This window comes from Malus domestica, chromosome 03 (assembly GCF_042453785.1).
Source record: "Malus domestica chromosome 03, GDT2T_hap1".
NCBI classification, from domain to species: Eukaryota; Viridiplantae; Streptophyta; class Magnoliopsida; order Rosales; family Rosaceae; genus Malus; species Malus domestica.
In genome coordinates, this window is record NC_091663.1 from 2,633,554 (window position 1) to 2,650,864 (window position 17,311).

Consider the following 17,311-nt stretch of genomic DNA (forward strand, 5'->3'; position numbering starts at 1 on the left):
TTGCAAATGTTTATTGGAGAAGCACTTAGAAAGTGTTTCCCAAAGAAGCACTTCCAAGTGTTTTCTTCTAATAAATCCACTTTAAGCAATATCGCTTATGAGCAGAAGAGTTTTCTATAGGAGCATTTCAAACGTGCCCTTGCATTCTTTCTTAAGAGGTACAAAAACAGCCAAAAGTATGGAAACAAATAGAACGGTTCAAATTTTCGGATTTAGGAACACAAACAACTGAGTTTCATTATTCACAATACATGAAGACATGAGATTTTCTGATTTCAGCCAAAAAATGGTGGTACCCTATCAAAAGACAGCTAATTAGTGCCCACTTCTGGGTTGTCTACTACCTATATGTTGTCAGTAAGGTAGTCCTCACCCCAATTAAACTAGGTGATGCCAGGCTAGGCTGACGCAATATATGTCCGACACTGGTAACAGTTAGACCACCAAACTGAGTGTTTTCTGGCCGCAGCAGCAAGTGACATTATAGACCAAAACCCTATCCATACTACACAACTAACGTTCCAGTTGAGGGTTATGGACGGTACCCTTTTGTTCTTATGTGTCACGGAAAAGATAGAACCTCATTGTGCTCTAGGGTGGCTACTCAGATTCTAACTTCTTTAATATGAAGCTGATGACACCCCAGCTGAATCCGCGATACTGAAGCCAACGAACAATCCTCGATTTCCTTGTTTCTTTAGGCACTTCTTGACCTCGGAGCCACTGCTTTGAGGCTTGAACAACTAAATTATCCATTGAGAGCTTCGACAGGCCATGAATTAACTCCTCATCCTCATCTGGTTTTCCCTCCTCAAAAACCAGTTTAATTGCCTTCTCAGCATCAACATTACTCACTCCCTTGTTAAAAAGTGCCTGAACCAACAATAACGCTTTTGTTACATATAATCACACATTTTACCCTTGCTAAAATGAATAGTGGACTCTAGCAATTACGCTTGCTTATTGGTCTGATTAGATTTTTAAAATAAAGACTCCAACAAGGGCCGACTACCTAGTGCAATATGAACATGACTACTCTTGCTTAAATGGGACAGCTCTAATAAAAAAACGAGGTTTAACATGTCAATCTGAGTCCTTCAACGTATGAATCTAAAATACTCATCTCAGTCTAGGACATTTCTCTTCATACAGAAATAGTGGCTTACTTGCTTTATTCGCCTTGGTCCCCAACTTAAGGAAGACCATCTGGAACGAGAAAATGCTTCCGCATACAAGCTATCATTGATTAGGCCTCTACAATAAATTTCAAGGTCAAAATCACCGAAGATATCATATATAATGAAATGAAATTTTGGAACTTCACTTATGTAAATGATAAAATAACTCCAGAAAACATAAACACATAATTAGAGATCAGTACAATTGAAAAATCAATTATATGGTGGTACCAGTCATTCAATAACGACTGGTTCAAAGAAAAAAAAGATGGGAAGGGATATCCAGGTACTTAGAAAGCCCCTGTGGTGTTATGCATGCCATTTGTTCAGATGTTCTTTTCTTTTACACATTTTGTACTCCATTTGTCACTACAATTGACATTATTGACATGATTTTGACAATAACGATTGACATGATTGCTAGCAAGAAAAACGATTTAACTATGGTCTAGAAGACTTTCGGGCCACTTGGTTTTCATATAATTGGTGCTTCCAGATTTCTATAATGCTTTTTTTTTTGTGCTTCTTTTAAGTGGTAGGCGAACCAGTCTTACAACTTGCATTGCCTGTACGCACCAGTTTCTAAGATCATTGTGACATAGTTACTCATGTATGCAAAGTTTTCAAACAAAGGTTGTTTGCAGAAAAAATGGCTGATGAGCAGCTCTTAAAAAGGGACATCTTGTAACTAGAAAATACCTGCTGATGAAGTCATCTGTCACTGCCTCGACGGTACCTAGAGGAAAATTCTTTCCACATAACTTCTTTCTCAGTTCAACTGCCGTGAAAGCCCTACAAAGGAAAAGAACTACATAAAAAAAAAAATCTTCTTCATTCACACTTCACAGATAAACACCCTTATTTCAAACTGTTACAGCAACTTAAGTCCAGGGATCCATGTCCTCAAGCACTGTTACAGAAACTTCGCAAAATCATGTACCTTGGAAGTATCCATGCCCTTTAACATTCTAGCACACTACACCACGTAATGATATACATTGCACACATATCAAACAGAGCTATGAAGTTGCGGAAACACTACACCACATACTGATGTACAATGCACACATATCAAACAGGGCTATGAAGTTTTGGAAATTTTTAACCTGGTTGCAAGTAATTTTATTGCCACTTGCTCAGCATCATGCTTTATACCTTGCACTACACCTTGCTCAGGACACTTTTTCTCTTCAAGGATATTTAACTCTTCGAAAACCTCCTCAGGCTCTTCAATGAGTTCATAGCCTATTGCCCCTAAAATACGATCATTCCGATCTTCCAGCCCTGGAGATTCTAAAATGTTTTGAAGCAAATGGGGCTTGAGTGCATAAACAAAGCCCGAAATGAAACTTCACAACTAAACACAAACAATAACAAAGAAGCTACAATTGCTAGGCAAAAGGGCATTCATTTATGTAAATCCAATCATATATCTAAAAAATCGCTGTATGTTACGCAATTAATTGCTCTATTCACTTGAGTTAGACAAATAACGTACCTTTCTGGACATCATTAAACAATGAGTTACTATATTGAATTTGATTCCGATTCTTTTTTTTAGAACTCTGTTGATTCTGATCCTGAGGCTTCTCATTCAGTACCCTATTTTTATGCACACCTCTTCCCCAATGTTTAACCTCACGCTTCAGTGCGCTCGCATCCGAAAATTCAGGAAACTCTTTTTCTTTAGAACCCTTTAACTCTTCAAAAACCTCTTCAGGCTCTTCCATGAGTTCATAGCCTACAGCACCCGAAAGATGATTCGTCTGATCTTTCAAATCTGGAGCTGCTATAATGTTTTTCAAGAAAATCGTTTGAGTTTATTGCATAAACAAATCCCAAACAATACATGACAACTGAAGAAACACGAACAATTTCCAGGTGAAAGAGCATGTATTGATGCAATCATACATCTATGTCTGAATGTTACACAATGAATGTTTTATTTTCAATTGAGTTAAAGAACAGAATACCTTTCTGAGCATCACTAAACGATGAGTTACTATATCGATTTTGATTCTGATTTTGAGGCTTCTCGTTGAAGTCCAGGCTTTTACGCACCCTTCTTCCACTCTGTTTAACCTCCGCAAATTCACGGAACTCTTTCTCTTCAGAACCCTTTGTCTGTGGAGAACTTTCCAATTTCTTAACTTTCGAAGAATTTTTCGGAATGTACCTAACCGGAGCCGAGGAACTGTAATCTCTGTTCTGCAAGCATGTGAAGGCACATTTTCTCCTATCCCAACAAATGACGAACTTAGTAATAAAATACAAACTTTCAATGGCCATTAGCTCAGTTTCTAAGCTTAATTTTCTGTTTGGTTCCTGAGAAAACAGATAGGAAAATCACAAATGCGGATATTCGGTGCTACGGGCTGAGAATCAACAACCCAAGTCACACAACTGTTACCCAATTTGGGATTTGTTTTTCAAAATTTTTAAACTTCACACTAATTAACAAATTTATGTCAAAAAATACAGAACATTCAAAAGATGGAAAATTTTAAAGCAACTTTTTTCCCTTTCCTTCATTTTCTCGGGAACCAAACACACCAAAGACGGAAACATTTGGAAAGTGAAGAAATTTCTCACCAGGTCAGGGGGAGAAGCCGACAGGGAAACTGAACTTGGGTTTTGAAGCAGAGGATTCCCGCGTGAATTGTCATAATTGTGAATTTTCAGAGACGAAGAATGATAAACCCTAATTTTAATTTGCCAGCCATAGCCTTGTTGAACAAACTCTTTGGCGCTCTTATCTAAACTTACGAAATTACCCTCGCTCGGAGTTTTTATTTATTCCTGTATAAAAAGATACTCTTTCATCTAAATTGTAGAGAGTAAAATACAAACCTAGTCTAACTACTACGTAGTGGCTCAGTGACACTAATTGAGACGAATTTCAAGTATTTATTTTACACGGTTAGCGAGTTTGATTTTTAGTACTAGTGAATCACACGATACAATGATAGTTAGAAAGGCTAAAATGTATATGTGAGTATTCTTAGCCCTAAAAAAAAGTTTCCATGGCTTGACCCCCAACTGTTTTCACTAAATGATAAGGCATGTGAGCAGCTACATAATATGTCGACTATAATAATTTAATTCAAGGGAAAATTAGGTTCACATCTTTCTTTTTGTTACTCCATTGATTAAAATCCTATTCATTTTCAATTTTTGATCAAGGTCCTTGGGTATTAATAACATCATTAATTATTTGAATAATAAAATATTTTTATTTTTAAATATATTCCTTTTGTGTTAAAAATATTACAATTAGTATATTTATATTTATGGCTAAATGTTTTATCATATATTTTTATTTTTAGTTTGTACCAATTTTTAATTTGCAAATATTTTTTAATTTGTACCAATTTTCTTTTCATTTTTAATTTGTACCCATATATTAGTTTCTTTTTGTGCCCATATTTTTTAAAGTTTTATTTGTGTTTGTACCCATGTGTATACCATCACGTGACATTGTATATTTAATCAATGATAGAAAAATTACATATGGTATATTTATGTTTTATGCCTAAACTTTGTATCATATATTTATATTTTTAGTTTGTACCCACTTTTAATTTGCAACATTTTTTTTTTAAATTTGTAGTATTTTCTTTTTAGTTTTATTTTGTACCCATTTATTAATTTCTTTTAGCACCTATATTTTTAAAAATTCATTTGTACTCATAATTTTTAATCTTTTATTTGTACCCTAATTTACTTATAATGTACCCATTCTTCTTTATTAATGTACCACTTTGTTATATGTGAAATGTACCAATTTTTTTTGTAAAATGTACCAATTTTTTTAACACTATGGATACATTCTTTTGCCATTTATTATTTCTTATTTTTACATAGTTTTTATCCATTTATTCAATTAAAATGTTTGAATTTTTTTATTACAACTGTTTCTAATAGTATTATAATGAGGGATTTTAAATTTATAAGATTATAAATCTCATAAAATATCAAACAATTAATGTCAAAACTATAAGAATATAAATATTAATAGTAATATAATGAGGTGTACAAAGTCAAAGGACCTTGATCAAACTTTGAATACTATTAAGGTTTTAATCAAATAATGTTAAGGATTAGGGACCGCAATCAAATTATCCCTTAATTCAAATAGCCATCAACGAGAATTGAATTTAAAATATTTCACTTATAAGTAACAAATAATATCACTAGACTATAGTACTATGACTACGAGAGCACATTTATTTTAGCCAATATGATTGGCTCATGTTTGAGCTTAATTAGCTTAGAGTTCTCACTTCTAAATAAAGAGGAATACAACTAAACCGTAGTACTGAATGACTTAAATTCGATAACTTAAAAATTGTTGCGAGAAGCAAGTCCTAAACATTTCTATTAACTTAAAGAACTTGGCCGTCTTTTTCTTAAAGATTTAGAAATATAGGCACTCAGGACTCGAGAGCTCCCTTCAGCCGTTCAAGACCCCTCTCGAGTTCCTCAGGCAGTGCTCGATCCCGCCTCGATCAGTATGCTCAAGTCCCTCCCACTACATACATACTTTGCATTTGATATTTGGATCCGCTTCACCGTCTTCCGTATAAATGCAAATCGACTCAGCTCTATACCAATCCAACATATTGTTAATTTAGAAACAATTTAATCGAGAGAGAAAATCACAGGCTTCAATCACGGCAGCGGAAGACCAGCCGTCTTCAATCATGGCGGCGAAAGACCAGCCGAACCAAGTCCTGTCCATGCTGGATGCCGCCAAAAACTCATCTCCACCACCTAAAATCAGTTGTGATCTCCGGCATGGAATTCTTCTATTAGGTTAACATGCTTATGTAAGTGAAGGTCCTTGCGTTTGTTGACACACGCAACATTCACAAATTGCTCGTACGGTTTGATTGCTAAGGATTAGTACATCCAGTGGCGAAACCAGGAATTATTGAGGGGAGGGGCGAAATTTGAAAGGGTAAAAATTGTTGCCGACGAGGTTTCATGTCATGAAAACAATCCATAATGTGTTCATTCATTGCATAATGAAACGTTATAGCAAGGGTAAAATGTTGTAGGAAAAGGTATTGAGTTGTCGGAAAAACTTTTCGAGGAAAAAAATTTGTCGTTGATCGTTGCAAATTCTTCTATTCGAAATACTTTTTTTCTTTCTTTTCTGATTAGTCATCCAACAAAACAAAATTTTGACACCAATCAATCTTTGGTTTCAGTTAAATACTCGTCGAAGTCAAATTTTAAAAAGGTTAATAATCCTAAATTAAAGAGGTTTTTTGTCAATCCGGTGCAAATATAGTTTACAAGTTAGCTCATATAAGGTTCTCAAGCTCATAATGTCATCAATTTAATAAAATCATACAATTATGCCAAAGATAAAAATTAATACACTTAAGTTAAACTCCAAATACGTACGATTCTTCATTTTTTTACTCATTTGAAAAGATTAAAATGAACACTACTGTGAAAACGATCTAAATGAACACTACCAATTATCGAATATTTACATATATGTAAGAGATTGAATTATGTGCTAACTATTAATCTACATTAGGTGATTGTAGACTAAAATTTATATTCATGTATACAAAATTAAATACATTGCCAATATAATTTAACAAGTTAGAACTTGAGGGTATATTTGTGAATTGTGAGTTTTTGGGGCATATTTTGCTGCTCTCGTAAAAGGGACGGGGTGTGAGTGAGTGTGAAGATGAAATGGGGGACCAGTGGTTCCCTTTATAATCATTTATTTATTTTTATCTCAATAAAGCAAAATGGCATTGTTCCGCCTAGGAATTTTCAAAAAAAATTATAACCTTTCACTGCTACTGCTAAACCAGAGCAGTAGCCAGGACTCCATCATTTTTTATGAGACTAGAGGGGATGAACCATTGCTCTTGTGCTTGATTCCAGCGAGGGGAGGGGTGTCCACCCCTTCTCGCTCCTCTGTAGCTTCGCCCATGAGTAAAACGTAGAAGACTCTTTGCATACTAAGCTTTCATCCATGGCGTCTCCGCGTTAGTTATTTACTTGTGCTTTAATCAGTAGTCAGACATGTTTAAAGTACTATACGATCAAGTTTTTAGGGCTTACTCGTTTCGTAGCGGCTTAACCGTTGGTCTCTAAATCCAAAGTTTTATTGATCAAATTGCGTTGTTATAATTATAACAATTACATTTTTCCTTCTTGCTCGTAAGTGTAGAAAATTTCTCATGAAAGTAATTCTTATAGCTTTGTGTTTTAGATCTCCCCAAGGGACTGGGATCACCTCCGGATCCCAACCTGCGGAGCCAGCTGACCACAAGATCCTAACTCTCCATTTTCATCTTGCCTTGTTTTGCATGAGAATTTTTCATTACTCTTGGCCACAGGATAAAAAATGGAAGGATGAGATCTTGTGGTCAGCTGGCTCCGCAGGCTGGGATCCGAAGGTGATCCCAATCCCTCCCCAAGAGCTTCTTATAGTTTCAAGAAGTTTTATATAAAATATGGAAACATGTACAAGTAACCGGTTACAAACTTTTAAATCAAATACCGAACTAGAGGGACATTGAACTAACAATAAAGAGTACTAAACCGTGATTTATATACCGCTCAAAATGTCTCACTCGGTTTTCCAAGCATAGAGAAAATGGCAAAACCCTCCTATGTTTGATGAGCTCCCTTTGCCTTTTGGTGAGTTACATGGACTGTGCTGCAGGCTGCAACTGCTGCAGTTTCCATTTCTACTCCCATAATCATAATTGATATTCGATGATTCCCAATCTACCGTCCCTGCCTTAAAAATGAAAAACCCTTGGCTTGTGCCTAAGCTACTAAACAACCAATCATGCACATCCCAAAAAATTTCAACTGGCATATCATTCAGCATCACAGTTTTATTCCCTCTAAACCTCCAATTCAAGTTCATAATCCGAATTGCCACTGTCCCGTCTACGCTAATCCACATTTCAGGATCTTTGGGCCCGGACAACAACGTTTCAATCACAATGTCATGTTCTTTCCTCCCTTCCTCCAACATGGCTTTGGTGCAAAACAATCCTTTCCCGCACACATTTTCCTTCTTGTACATCAACCTAGCCTCTTCCGATGATGATCTTGATCTGGTCCGCTTATAAGCATCTTCCATTAAGTCCCCCAGCAGTAAAACCACCTCTTGTTTGGACACCAAGGCAACATAGTAATTCGAGCATGGCTCTGGGGTGCAGGAGAATTTCGCCTGTCGAAAATCCCAGTACACATCCACCCGTCTTCCATCTACTTCGAACGATTTGAGACCTTTCTTGCCCCAAAACTGGGTTGAGCTTAAGTCTATCTTACAAGTACAGCACTGATTTTGTTGACAAGGCTTTTCCACTGTGATGCAGAGGGAATGGCTAGTTAGGTTTTTACACCATGTCGCTGTGACATTGCAGCACAATTCAGCTACTTTCGCTTGATAGACATAAGTCACAGCGCTCTGCGGAGCTGACTTATCTTTCTCCTTTTCCTTGCACACTTTCTCGGAAGATGGTGATTTTGGAATGGAAACGGGTGAGGCCTGAAGAATTTGATGAGACATTGTCACGAGGAAAAGAGATGCCTCATTATCTACTCCACCTGAATTTTGCAACACGATAAGCTCTCAATTTTTTTCAGAAGTTTGAGATCAACAAAAAAGACTCACATGCTATCTTGGATTACAGGGTCTATTGTAGCTGGTCAAAATTCTCGATACGATGGAACAAATGAAATATGAAGAACGAAGGCAAGATTTCAAATTCTGGAGACATCAAAATTGATCTCGAGGACTAGAGACTCGAAAAATAGGTTGAATTTACCAAACAATGGTATCAAGATCGATGGGACTTCTCAGGGAGCTGAGATCTTAATAGCTGCTTTGAGGAAGAACATCATAGCTAGCTGAGGCTGTCAATGAGGTGTACGGATAGATTAACAGAATTATCTATTTTACTATAAATAGTGTCTCTTAACTTCCAGGCTGGTTACATGGCTATTATTGGTACTAGAAAAATCGCCTTCTTTTTCTTCCTTACTAATTTTAGTACACACTAGTCATTGAGCCCGTGCAGTGACGCGGGTAATAAAACTCTGTTAAACGTGTGAAATATATTAAAATCTGTTTACATCCATATCAAATCAAATGTTCATCCCTTTTTTTTTTCTTTCTGTTTTAGTACTTAATAAATTTAGATGACAAGTAGATATGCAATCATTGTACATAAAAAGGAGAAAAAAGTACCTGTAAACCCTAAAAATAGCTTCCAGTATAAGAAAAACTCGATCGAGAACCGCAACATTGTGTTTTTTTTATTTACAGAAAGAGTGATCTCAAAAGGTATATATAGGTAATTTATATAGTAAGACAAAGGTTTAAGGAAAATGCAATCTGGAACACCAACATACATAGCAACTATACAAAAGATGCTTTAAAAGAAAACTGAAAGCATTAAAATTCCTCAAGGTAATACTAAAAATTCCGTGTGGATCGGCTTCTTCTGATTTCAGGCATGGCCATGTTGCCGCCTTCCTTTTGATTTCGTGTTACGCCATTGCCATTTAGAAGCTTGTTTTCGGACTTTCCAGCCAATAAAGGTTCTTCTGCTTGCACTAGTCCTCTGCATGTAAAAGGACATATCATACACTGGTTCAGGATGAGAATCCCAAAAAAAAAAAATTTTAACGAAAAACCATTGGTTTATAGATCATACCGTGGTTCAAGATTTATATAGTTCCTTGGCATGGGTTGCCGAAGCTTTTTCGCCATCAAGGAATTATGCTTGGGTGAAGCAATGAGGATATCCTCATTTTCCGGCTCGGAGAAGTCACTCTTTCGAGCCTCTTCAATCTTTTCACCAGCATCTGAGTTAGGAAACATTGTTGTCACTGCATCAGAATTTTGAACTCTAGCTGGTATCCTGTTCTGCTTGGTCTTAGCTGCCTTACTCTCATTCTTGATTTTTCTAATACCTCCTTGCCTTACATTAAGAGCTAGCTTAAACTGCTCGTCTTCAGGTTCTTGGTAAACTTTCTTGGAGTTGGCCTTCTGGAGGCTGTTTAATGCACCGAAAATGTCCTCGTGCTTAGTTGGTTCTCGCGAACTGGTGCATACCCTCGAGTTGTTCTCAGTTGATGGGAACACCGGCATAGTTGCAAGGGATTTATTGACAGGTACTCTAGCTGGAAATGGTACTTTCGCAATTGGATGGTTTTCGGTTGTGTCAGCCTTATTCCTACTTTTGATGAAGGCTCCTCTATCAGTAGATATTGATCTCCTAACTGGAGGTGATGGTGTTCTGAGATGTCCAGGGATGACTAATCTGTCTTCAACTGGTAATGACATCTTCGCTGAAATCTCCTTGTCGGCGAATGCAGAGGGAAACCTCAACCTCCTTTGCTTGCCCGTAGAGCAACTTCTTGCCTGAATGCCAACAAATTTGAGCACAAAAATGAGACGAACTTTTATCATCTGCTACCAAACCATTTCATTTGTATGCAATTAGAGAACCTCCCAAGTCTAATGCTAGCATTACTCCTCAAGAAAAATATAGTACCGAATTTCAACTATTTCATTTTGCATGACGGAATGTACCTCAGAAATCTTAGTATCGTCCAAGGCTCGCTGACAGTTTTCAGGCTTTGAACCGTTTCCAGTACCATTTCTCGGAACACGGAAAGGTGAAACAGCTCTTGACTTTTGGGAATCTATGGCGTTTCGTGTGCTGCCTTTAATTTGCTCTAGCTCAGCTTCCTTTCTCTCCAATGCCAGTTTAAGATTTGATATCTACACAGATACATATTTACTTTTAAGCAAGCACTATAACAAAAATTAGTTGAAAATTTGAAGTAGAACTGCAGAAATGAGAGATAAACCTCGTCTTTAAGTTCGCGGATTTCACCCGTTTCTTTATGAGATTGAGCTGCCCCAAGCTCGATGGATGCAACCCTCTCAGCAAACTTGAGGGTACTGATCGTCTCCCCGAGCGCATTAAGTTCAGGATTTATATGCACAAACATCATGGTTTTTGCGTGACCACCTAAACATCGACAAAATTAAGATCATCGACATTTCAGATCGAATTAAAATGCTAAGCATTTGGAAAAGTGGATTCTATCAACAAGACTTAATATGTTTTTAAAGTTACCTAAAGAGTCTTGCAAGACTTGAGTAAGTTTGCTATTTCTGTAAGGAACATGTGTACTCTTTTGTGCAAGAGCAGATATGACATCTCCAAGTGCAGAAAGCGATCGATTTATGTGTTGGGCTTCCTTTAGCCTCTCGCCAACAGCCTCGGATTTATCAACTCTCTCACTCCCGGCCAAATCCACAAGATGAAGGCAACCCCTTAGAATTGATCCGGTAGCCAACTCCTTTCCAAGTACATGAATTGTTAAAACACTGCAGAAGAAATAGCCAATCCAAAATTCACTTGTTAGAAAATCCAAAAAACAAAATGATGCTTGAACTTCACAAAATAAAATATAAATGATCCACCTATGAGACCGGCTGCTGCGCTCATTTAGAGCTGTAGCGCCAACAGCGCGATTCTTTTGGCCGATTTTCATCAACTCAAGAACATCTTGAGTACATGTCACTGGAACCAAACTTGCATCAGGTACATTGAGGCCGTTCAGTTGAGACTTGTTTCGTATATCTAATGTAGCATATAAGTTAAGGAAACAATGCGACAACATACTTTATAGAGCTTTTGAATTCGTAAAGCCTAAATTTGGACTCAAGTTGGAGAAAAAATAAAGGAAGGGCAAGGATATCTTCTGTTAGAGCCATCGCTGACTAAAAGGTCTCTCACTTGTTCGTTGTATATTTCGATCATCTGAACTGCAACTTCATATCTTACTATGTCTTGCCTCGCCTTCGATATTTGAAATAAGTCACGAAGGGCTCTATAGTTTACACCCCATGTCTCTTCTGTTGTTAAATCAGGGCCACTCTGCATAAGATAAGCAAGAAGTGCATGTTGTGTGTATTAGTAGTTTTTCAATACAATCTAATATCTACATATACGAATTCTCACATCTATTTGCAAAACTAGAGTAAATTGGCATTACCATTGTGTATGTCTTCCCCGAACCAGTCTGTCCATACGCGAAGATGCATGCATTATAACCGTCTAAAACCGACCTGATCAGTGGTTGAGTGTCACCATATATTTGCTCTGCACAGAACAGTGAAGAGAGATCATGAATAATTTCTTACGCAAAAATATTAAGGTGTACAAACTGTAAAAAGAAGGTTTCATTTTCGTTCATGGCTAATCGTAGTGTAGTAGCACATCTTCGTTTTATTTCAATAAACTGTTACTCAAATTTCGAATTCAATTTCTGATAGCGGTTTGAAAAACTTTGCGATGATAGAATACCTTGTGTGACATTGGTTCTGAAGACTTTGTTAAATGTAAAAACCCTTCTTGCATCTTTGCCCTGTTTAAGGGGATTGACAATCATGATGGTTCCATTCTCTCCGATATAATCCACAGTGGACTGGCCGTTCAATTGCCCCGGTAAAAAGGGTCTGATTCTGCAATAGACTCTAATTGATCCTGCAAGAATAAAATCTTCTAAATAAGCTCCATATCCTAACATGCTGGATAATACATTAAGCTGGGATGAAATAAACACCTTTGAGGTCTTGCACTTGATTGTAAAGAACTCGGTTCTCTTCAATAACTTGTTGATAGGAAGAGGATGCCACTTCAAGGCCTTTGATGTGATGTGCTGAGACCAAAAAAAATGAAAGTATGAGGTTAATGAATCCATTTTGTAGTTGCAGAAATATTCTCGAGGCAGATCAAATCTTTAGAATATTACCAAGCCTTCTAAGTTCTTCCTCCCAGTTTGAATGAATTTGTTTGACTTTGTATTTCGTCACTTGGAAAGATGATTTGAGCTCCTAAAGATATCCAAGACAGACCAAAGCAAACGGTTTCGTAAGAAGAAAATCTATGTCTTGCATTCTGCCGAAAAGGAAGGGAAGAAAACCTATGTGCTTGATCTATTCATGCTCCTGCTAAATTTTCGTAATTCTTGCAGGAAACGGAAGATAGGATACTCACCTCAAGCTGTTTCTGTTGAGTCCTAATTAGTTCTTCATGGACAGACGAATGACTGCTATCACACTGAACAGCCTCGCTACCTTTCCCACCACAAATGCAGAAGTTGGATAGATCATTTGACACCGAACCATTTCTTTGACCTAGATATTGTGTAATAGCTTCTACAAATTCCGATTTTGATAGACCACCCAAGTCTCCTCTCAGTAGTTTCTTTAGAAAGAGGCCAAGCTGCAGAAAATTTGTAAATAAGGGATATAAGATTATTTCCACGCGATGCCGAATGGCATCCTGCTTAAGTCGAAAAACTGATCCAGTAGAAGTACTTCTACACAATGCTAGTAATAGAAACACCGTGGGACGAAGACTTTTAACATACCTGAGTGCCTTGTGAAACAAGCAGCGCTGAGAAATCCTTGACTACCTTACTCAGTAAAGTATCGATTACCTGTACATATTTAGTCACTAAACTGAATCAGAACCCTTAAGACAATAGAATTGATTCGGCAAGTATAGTTATGAAAATAGAATCATATTTACATTAAGGATCTTACCTACCGTTGCATTCAAGGGCAAGTCTTCGACCATATTAGTCTCTCGAAGGTAAGCTTGTATCAGTCCAAGTCCAAAGCGATCGAAAAGGAAAGCGAGAGCATTGGCTGTTCTGGATTCTTCGGTTGAGACCTCACTAGAAAGATGAAGAAACTCCAGTAGTTGTTCAAACTGTGATGACTCCGACTCGTCTATTGACTCATCAGCACTTTCACTACCTAAGGAGGATAGTGACCCTTTTGGGAAGGATGTGATCCTCACAGTCCCTCCATATCTCCAAACTCCAATTCCACCGGCTTGCTTCCATTCGTAAAATCCTTTGAGACAAAGAATGCAGTCTACAACTTTACTCGACGAGCCTCCCTGCAAATCCAAATCCCTCAGAATGCAGTAACAAGATGCATGTTTTATTCCAAAATGCTACGTAACTATGATAGCATCCAACCCTTTTCCACTTTATCAAAAAGGAAACCAAACCTTTTCGAGATCAGACGCTTCGAATGTCAAGAGCTTCATGTCCTTAACAGCCTCAAGGAAATTCCTCATGTTCTCAAAATACTGAATTGCAGACTGTGCTGCCCCCTCCGTTGACTGAACCGCAATGATGGGATTTTCCACCACCTATAATTTGAAATCCAGCGAAGAATGTTACCCAATTAGAAACGCGAAAACTCAAACCAAACCCGCCACAAGTTTTTGAAAATAATCACAGCTTTGAATTATATATGATGACCATAGATGTAGCACATTTCCTTGTAAAGAAACTAACTGGTAAGTCATGCATATACCATAACACCTCGTTTACTGATTTCTCTCCCGCTAACAACTAATTATTTAACCCACTAATGCTATCACCCTACTAAAAAGAAGTGAATATAATATTTGTAATTATCACCTTAAGAACAGCACCGGGATTGACTTTGTTGAGGACGTTGCAGAGAATAAGGCCATTGCGGAGAGCAAGGCGGAACTCTTCTTCAGAGGGCTCTTTGGAAAGTGTTCCGGAAGCGCCATAGTCCATCTTCCTCAACCATTCTGCTGCTTGGTATCTCCTTGAAGCTAAAGTACACAAACACAATTAATCACCATTATTAGAATTTAAACCACAAATACACAATAACATTTCAAATTTAGATTAGGAATTTTTTTTTTCTTTCACTAGGTTAAGACTTTGAAGAATCAAATTTTATCCAAGTGAAATTTGGCTTTTATTTATTTTGTTTGGAATTATTTTTGGTAATTTGTAAGTTTCTAAACAAATTGCATGTGTAGTCAACTATGGTGCATGGACACAGTGGTATCCCTTTATATCTCCGTGTCATGCCGTAATTCCATGTTGTGTTGTATTCATTGTTGTCATACAACAATTTTTTTCGTTAATTTGACGTATTGTCGTTTCGTATTCATTTGTCTGTGTCCATGCATCGTAGGTAGTCAGTAGAAATTTTTTGATCGTACCCATCACCCTCTTCCAACACACTCAAAAATTTCTCAACTAGGTCTATGTAGTCTACTATATTCTAATGTAGATTAATAGCAGCACATTACAGTATATCGTCACACTAAGAAATTTCTAGCAACTTTCCAACTTCGTTAAAGGCACCTCCAATTCACCTCAAACCAAAATTTTTGTCCAAGATTCATTGCCCATATGTTATTTTCTTGGTGCTAACTGCTAAGGAGGGTCTATGAGCCTTGTAAGCTCTAGCGATATTCTCCTCAGTCATTTTTCAATCCTGAATTTCAGATTTTTAACAAGTTGACACTATAGCTATCACTAGTTGCAGTTGCACTGTTATTTCCACCAACCCCGCCAAAAATAGTGATGCTTGTAGAGATGGCCTTAATCGTCACAATCAAAGAGTATTTTGTAAATTAATTTATGCTAATCTAAATCCTTCTTTCGGCAGATTATTATTTATATCATGCAAAGATGGGTAATTTGAACGCACCCAATATTTGGTAGGTCCAAATCATTCATCATAATTCATATGCGATCGATATGTGAAATCATTACCATCGAAATACTTTATATTTGCTCTTTCTTTTACTTTTTCTATTTTATCACATACTTTATATTTGTTCTCAGAGTTTACAAATAAATAAAATATATATATACGAAAACATTTATCACATGTAAAACTGACATCCTATATACCGATCAATCAAAGATCCAACGATTCAAACATTGTAACATATTTTTATAAACATCTTATTTTCTTATCTAATCTAGCTACCTACCCATGAGTCAATTATCAAACCCAAACCTCTCCACCCAAAACATAGATGTATTGAGACAAATTATTTATTTATTTTAATTAAAGAGCTAAGACAAATTTAAAACTAGAAAGATAAGAAGTTTATAAGAAAATAATAATAATAATAATAATAATAAATATTTAGAACTAAAGCTTTGGAAGAGAAGTCTTCTATTTTTTTTTTGGCTAAAATGTAATTAAAGAACAATACCTGCTTCTTCAGCTTTCCTTTGAGCCAATTCATAGTCATTGATGAACTCCTCAGTGTTTGGAAATGGAGGAGCTTCATTGTTGGAGACTAAACCCTTCAGCCCTCTCATGTTCTTGCTAGGTGATGTGAAGATTATTGAATTAAAATTGCTTTCTTGTGGCATTTTTGAGTTCTCCAAGAAATTATATACTACTTATTCTTTATTCTGCAACCACTGCACAATTCAATAAAATAACAAAAATAAACATAGTTGAACTGGACAAAAATCTCATTCAGCTGCACAGTCTGCACAGCAATTTTTAGAGTTTAAACACTACTCTGCTGAATTTGATATTTAAATCCTTTTTTGTTAATAGACATTTGGGGAGGAGATTCAAACAGAGAACCTTGATTGCAGTCTAAGCGCTCTTAACCATTTCAACTACAAGCACATTATGTGATTATGAGAAGAGGAGTGCAAAAATCACTTTCTTTGTAAAAAAACGTACATTCTTGCAAACAACGACGGAGTGAAAGAGACAGTTTGATGGCATATATAGTTTAGTGAAAAGATTGTAACACATGCAGAAAAATGAAATTCAGAAACATTGATCATGATCTGAGTGGGTGCAATGTGTTTGTGAGGCTCTTACCTGTAAAGGGTCTTGAGCATCTGGAAGTTAAACCAACCCAAGAAATTAAAATGGTATTTAGTGAGTTGGATCAGTAGTTGAAGTTGAGCTCAGCTTTGCATTGAACTTTTCAGATCTGATCTGAGCCAGACATGGAAGGTGAAAGCTTGCTTCTCGTGTGCATTCTGAAATGAGCATTCAAAACTGAGGTGTAGCTCATTGAATGCTTTCCTATGTGAGAGGAGAGAGTGAGAGAGTCCAGTTAAGTGAAATATTAAAAGACTCTGCAAATTGAAACGTTGTTGTCTCATGGGGTTAGCTTAGCAAAAATATAAAAACAGGTCAAAGTTTGAGGGTGAGTTTGACTTGGATCTTGTCCCTCCACGTGGCTGGGGTGAACCCAAATCAGATTATGGGAAAGCGTAGTCCC

At 36.8% G+C, this 17,311-nt stretch overlaps 3 protein-coding genes across 3 annotated transcripts; all 3 read right to left on the bottom strand.

Annotated features, from left to right (window-relative positions):
* Nucleotides 1-177: 177 nt before the first annotated feature.
* On the bottom strand, nucleotides 178-3,882 carry LOC103418701 (uncharacterized). The gene is made up of 7 exons (XM_029099480.2): nucleotides 3,771-3,882; nucleotides 3,152-3,503; nucleotides 2,677-2,967; nucleotides 2,285-2,471; nucleotides 1,878-1,970; nucleotides 1,167-1,254; nucleotides 178-873 (listed from the first exon to the last, which is right to left on the bottom strand). Exons 2-7 carry the CDS (start codon nucleotides 3,465-3,467, stop codon nucleotides 601-603), a joined length of 1,248 nt encoding a protein of 415 aa, XP_028955313.2. The 5' UTR covers nucleotides 3,468-3,503; nucleotides 3,771-3,882; the 3' UTR covers nucleotides 178-600.
* Nucleotides 3,883-7,634: 3,752 nt separating this feature from the next.
* On the bottom strand, nucleotides 7,635-8,875 carry LOC103416744 (uncharacterized). The gene has a single exon (XM_029099481.2). It carries the CDS (start codon nucleotides 8,737-8,739, stop codon nucleotides 7,783-7,785), a length of 957 nt encoding a protein of 318 aa, XP_028955314.1. The 5' UTR covers nucleotides 8,740-8,875; the 3' UTR covers nucleotides 7,635-7,782.
* A 548-nt stretch (nucleotides 8,876-9,423) lies between these two features.
* Nucleotides 9,424-17,311, bottom strand: LOC103416754 (kinesin-like protein KIN-14F). Its single transcript, XM_008354981.4, has 18 exons — nucleotides 16,903-17,311; nucleotides 16,271-16,484; nucleotides 14,697-14,860; nucleotides 14,279-14,422; nucleotides 13,808-14,164; nucleotides 13,629-13,697; nucleotides 13,253-13,480; nucleotides 13,008-13,089; nucleotides 12,819-12,914; nucleotides 12,560-12,739; nucleotides 12,249-12,355; nucleotides 11,952-12,130; nucleotides 11,674-11,838; nucleotides 11,324-11,577; nucleotides 11,052-11,215; nucleotides 10,771-10,962; nucleotides 9,890-10,599; nucleotides 9,424-9,796 (listed from the first exon to the last, which is right to left on the bottom strand). Exons 2-18 carry the CDS (start codon nucleotides 16,431-16,433, stop codon nucleotides 9,649-9,651), a joined length of 3,402 nt encoding a protein of 1,133 aa, XP_008353203.4. The 5' UTR covers nucleotides 16,434-16,484; nucleotides 16,903-17,311; the 3' UTR covers nucleotides 9,424-9,648.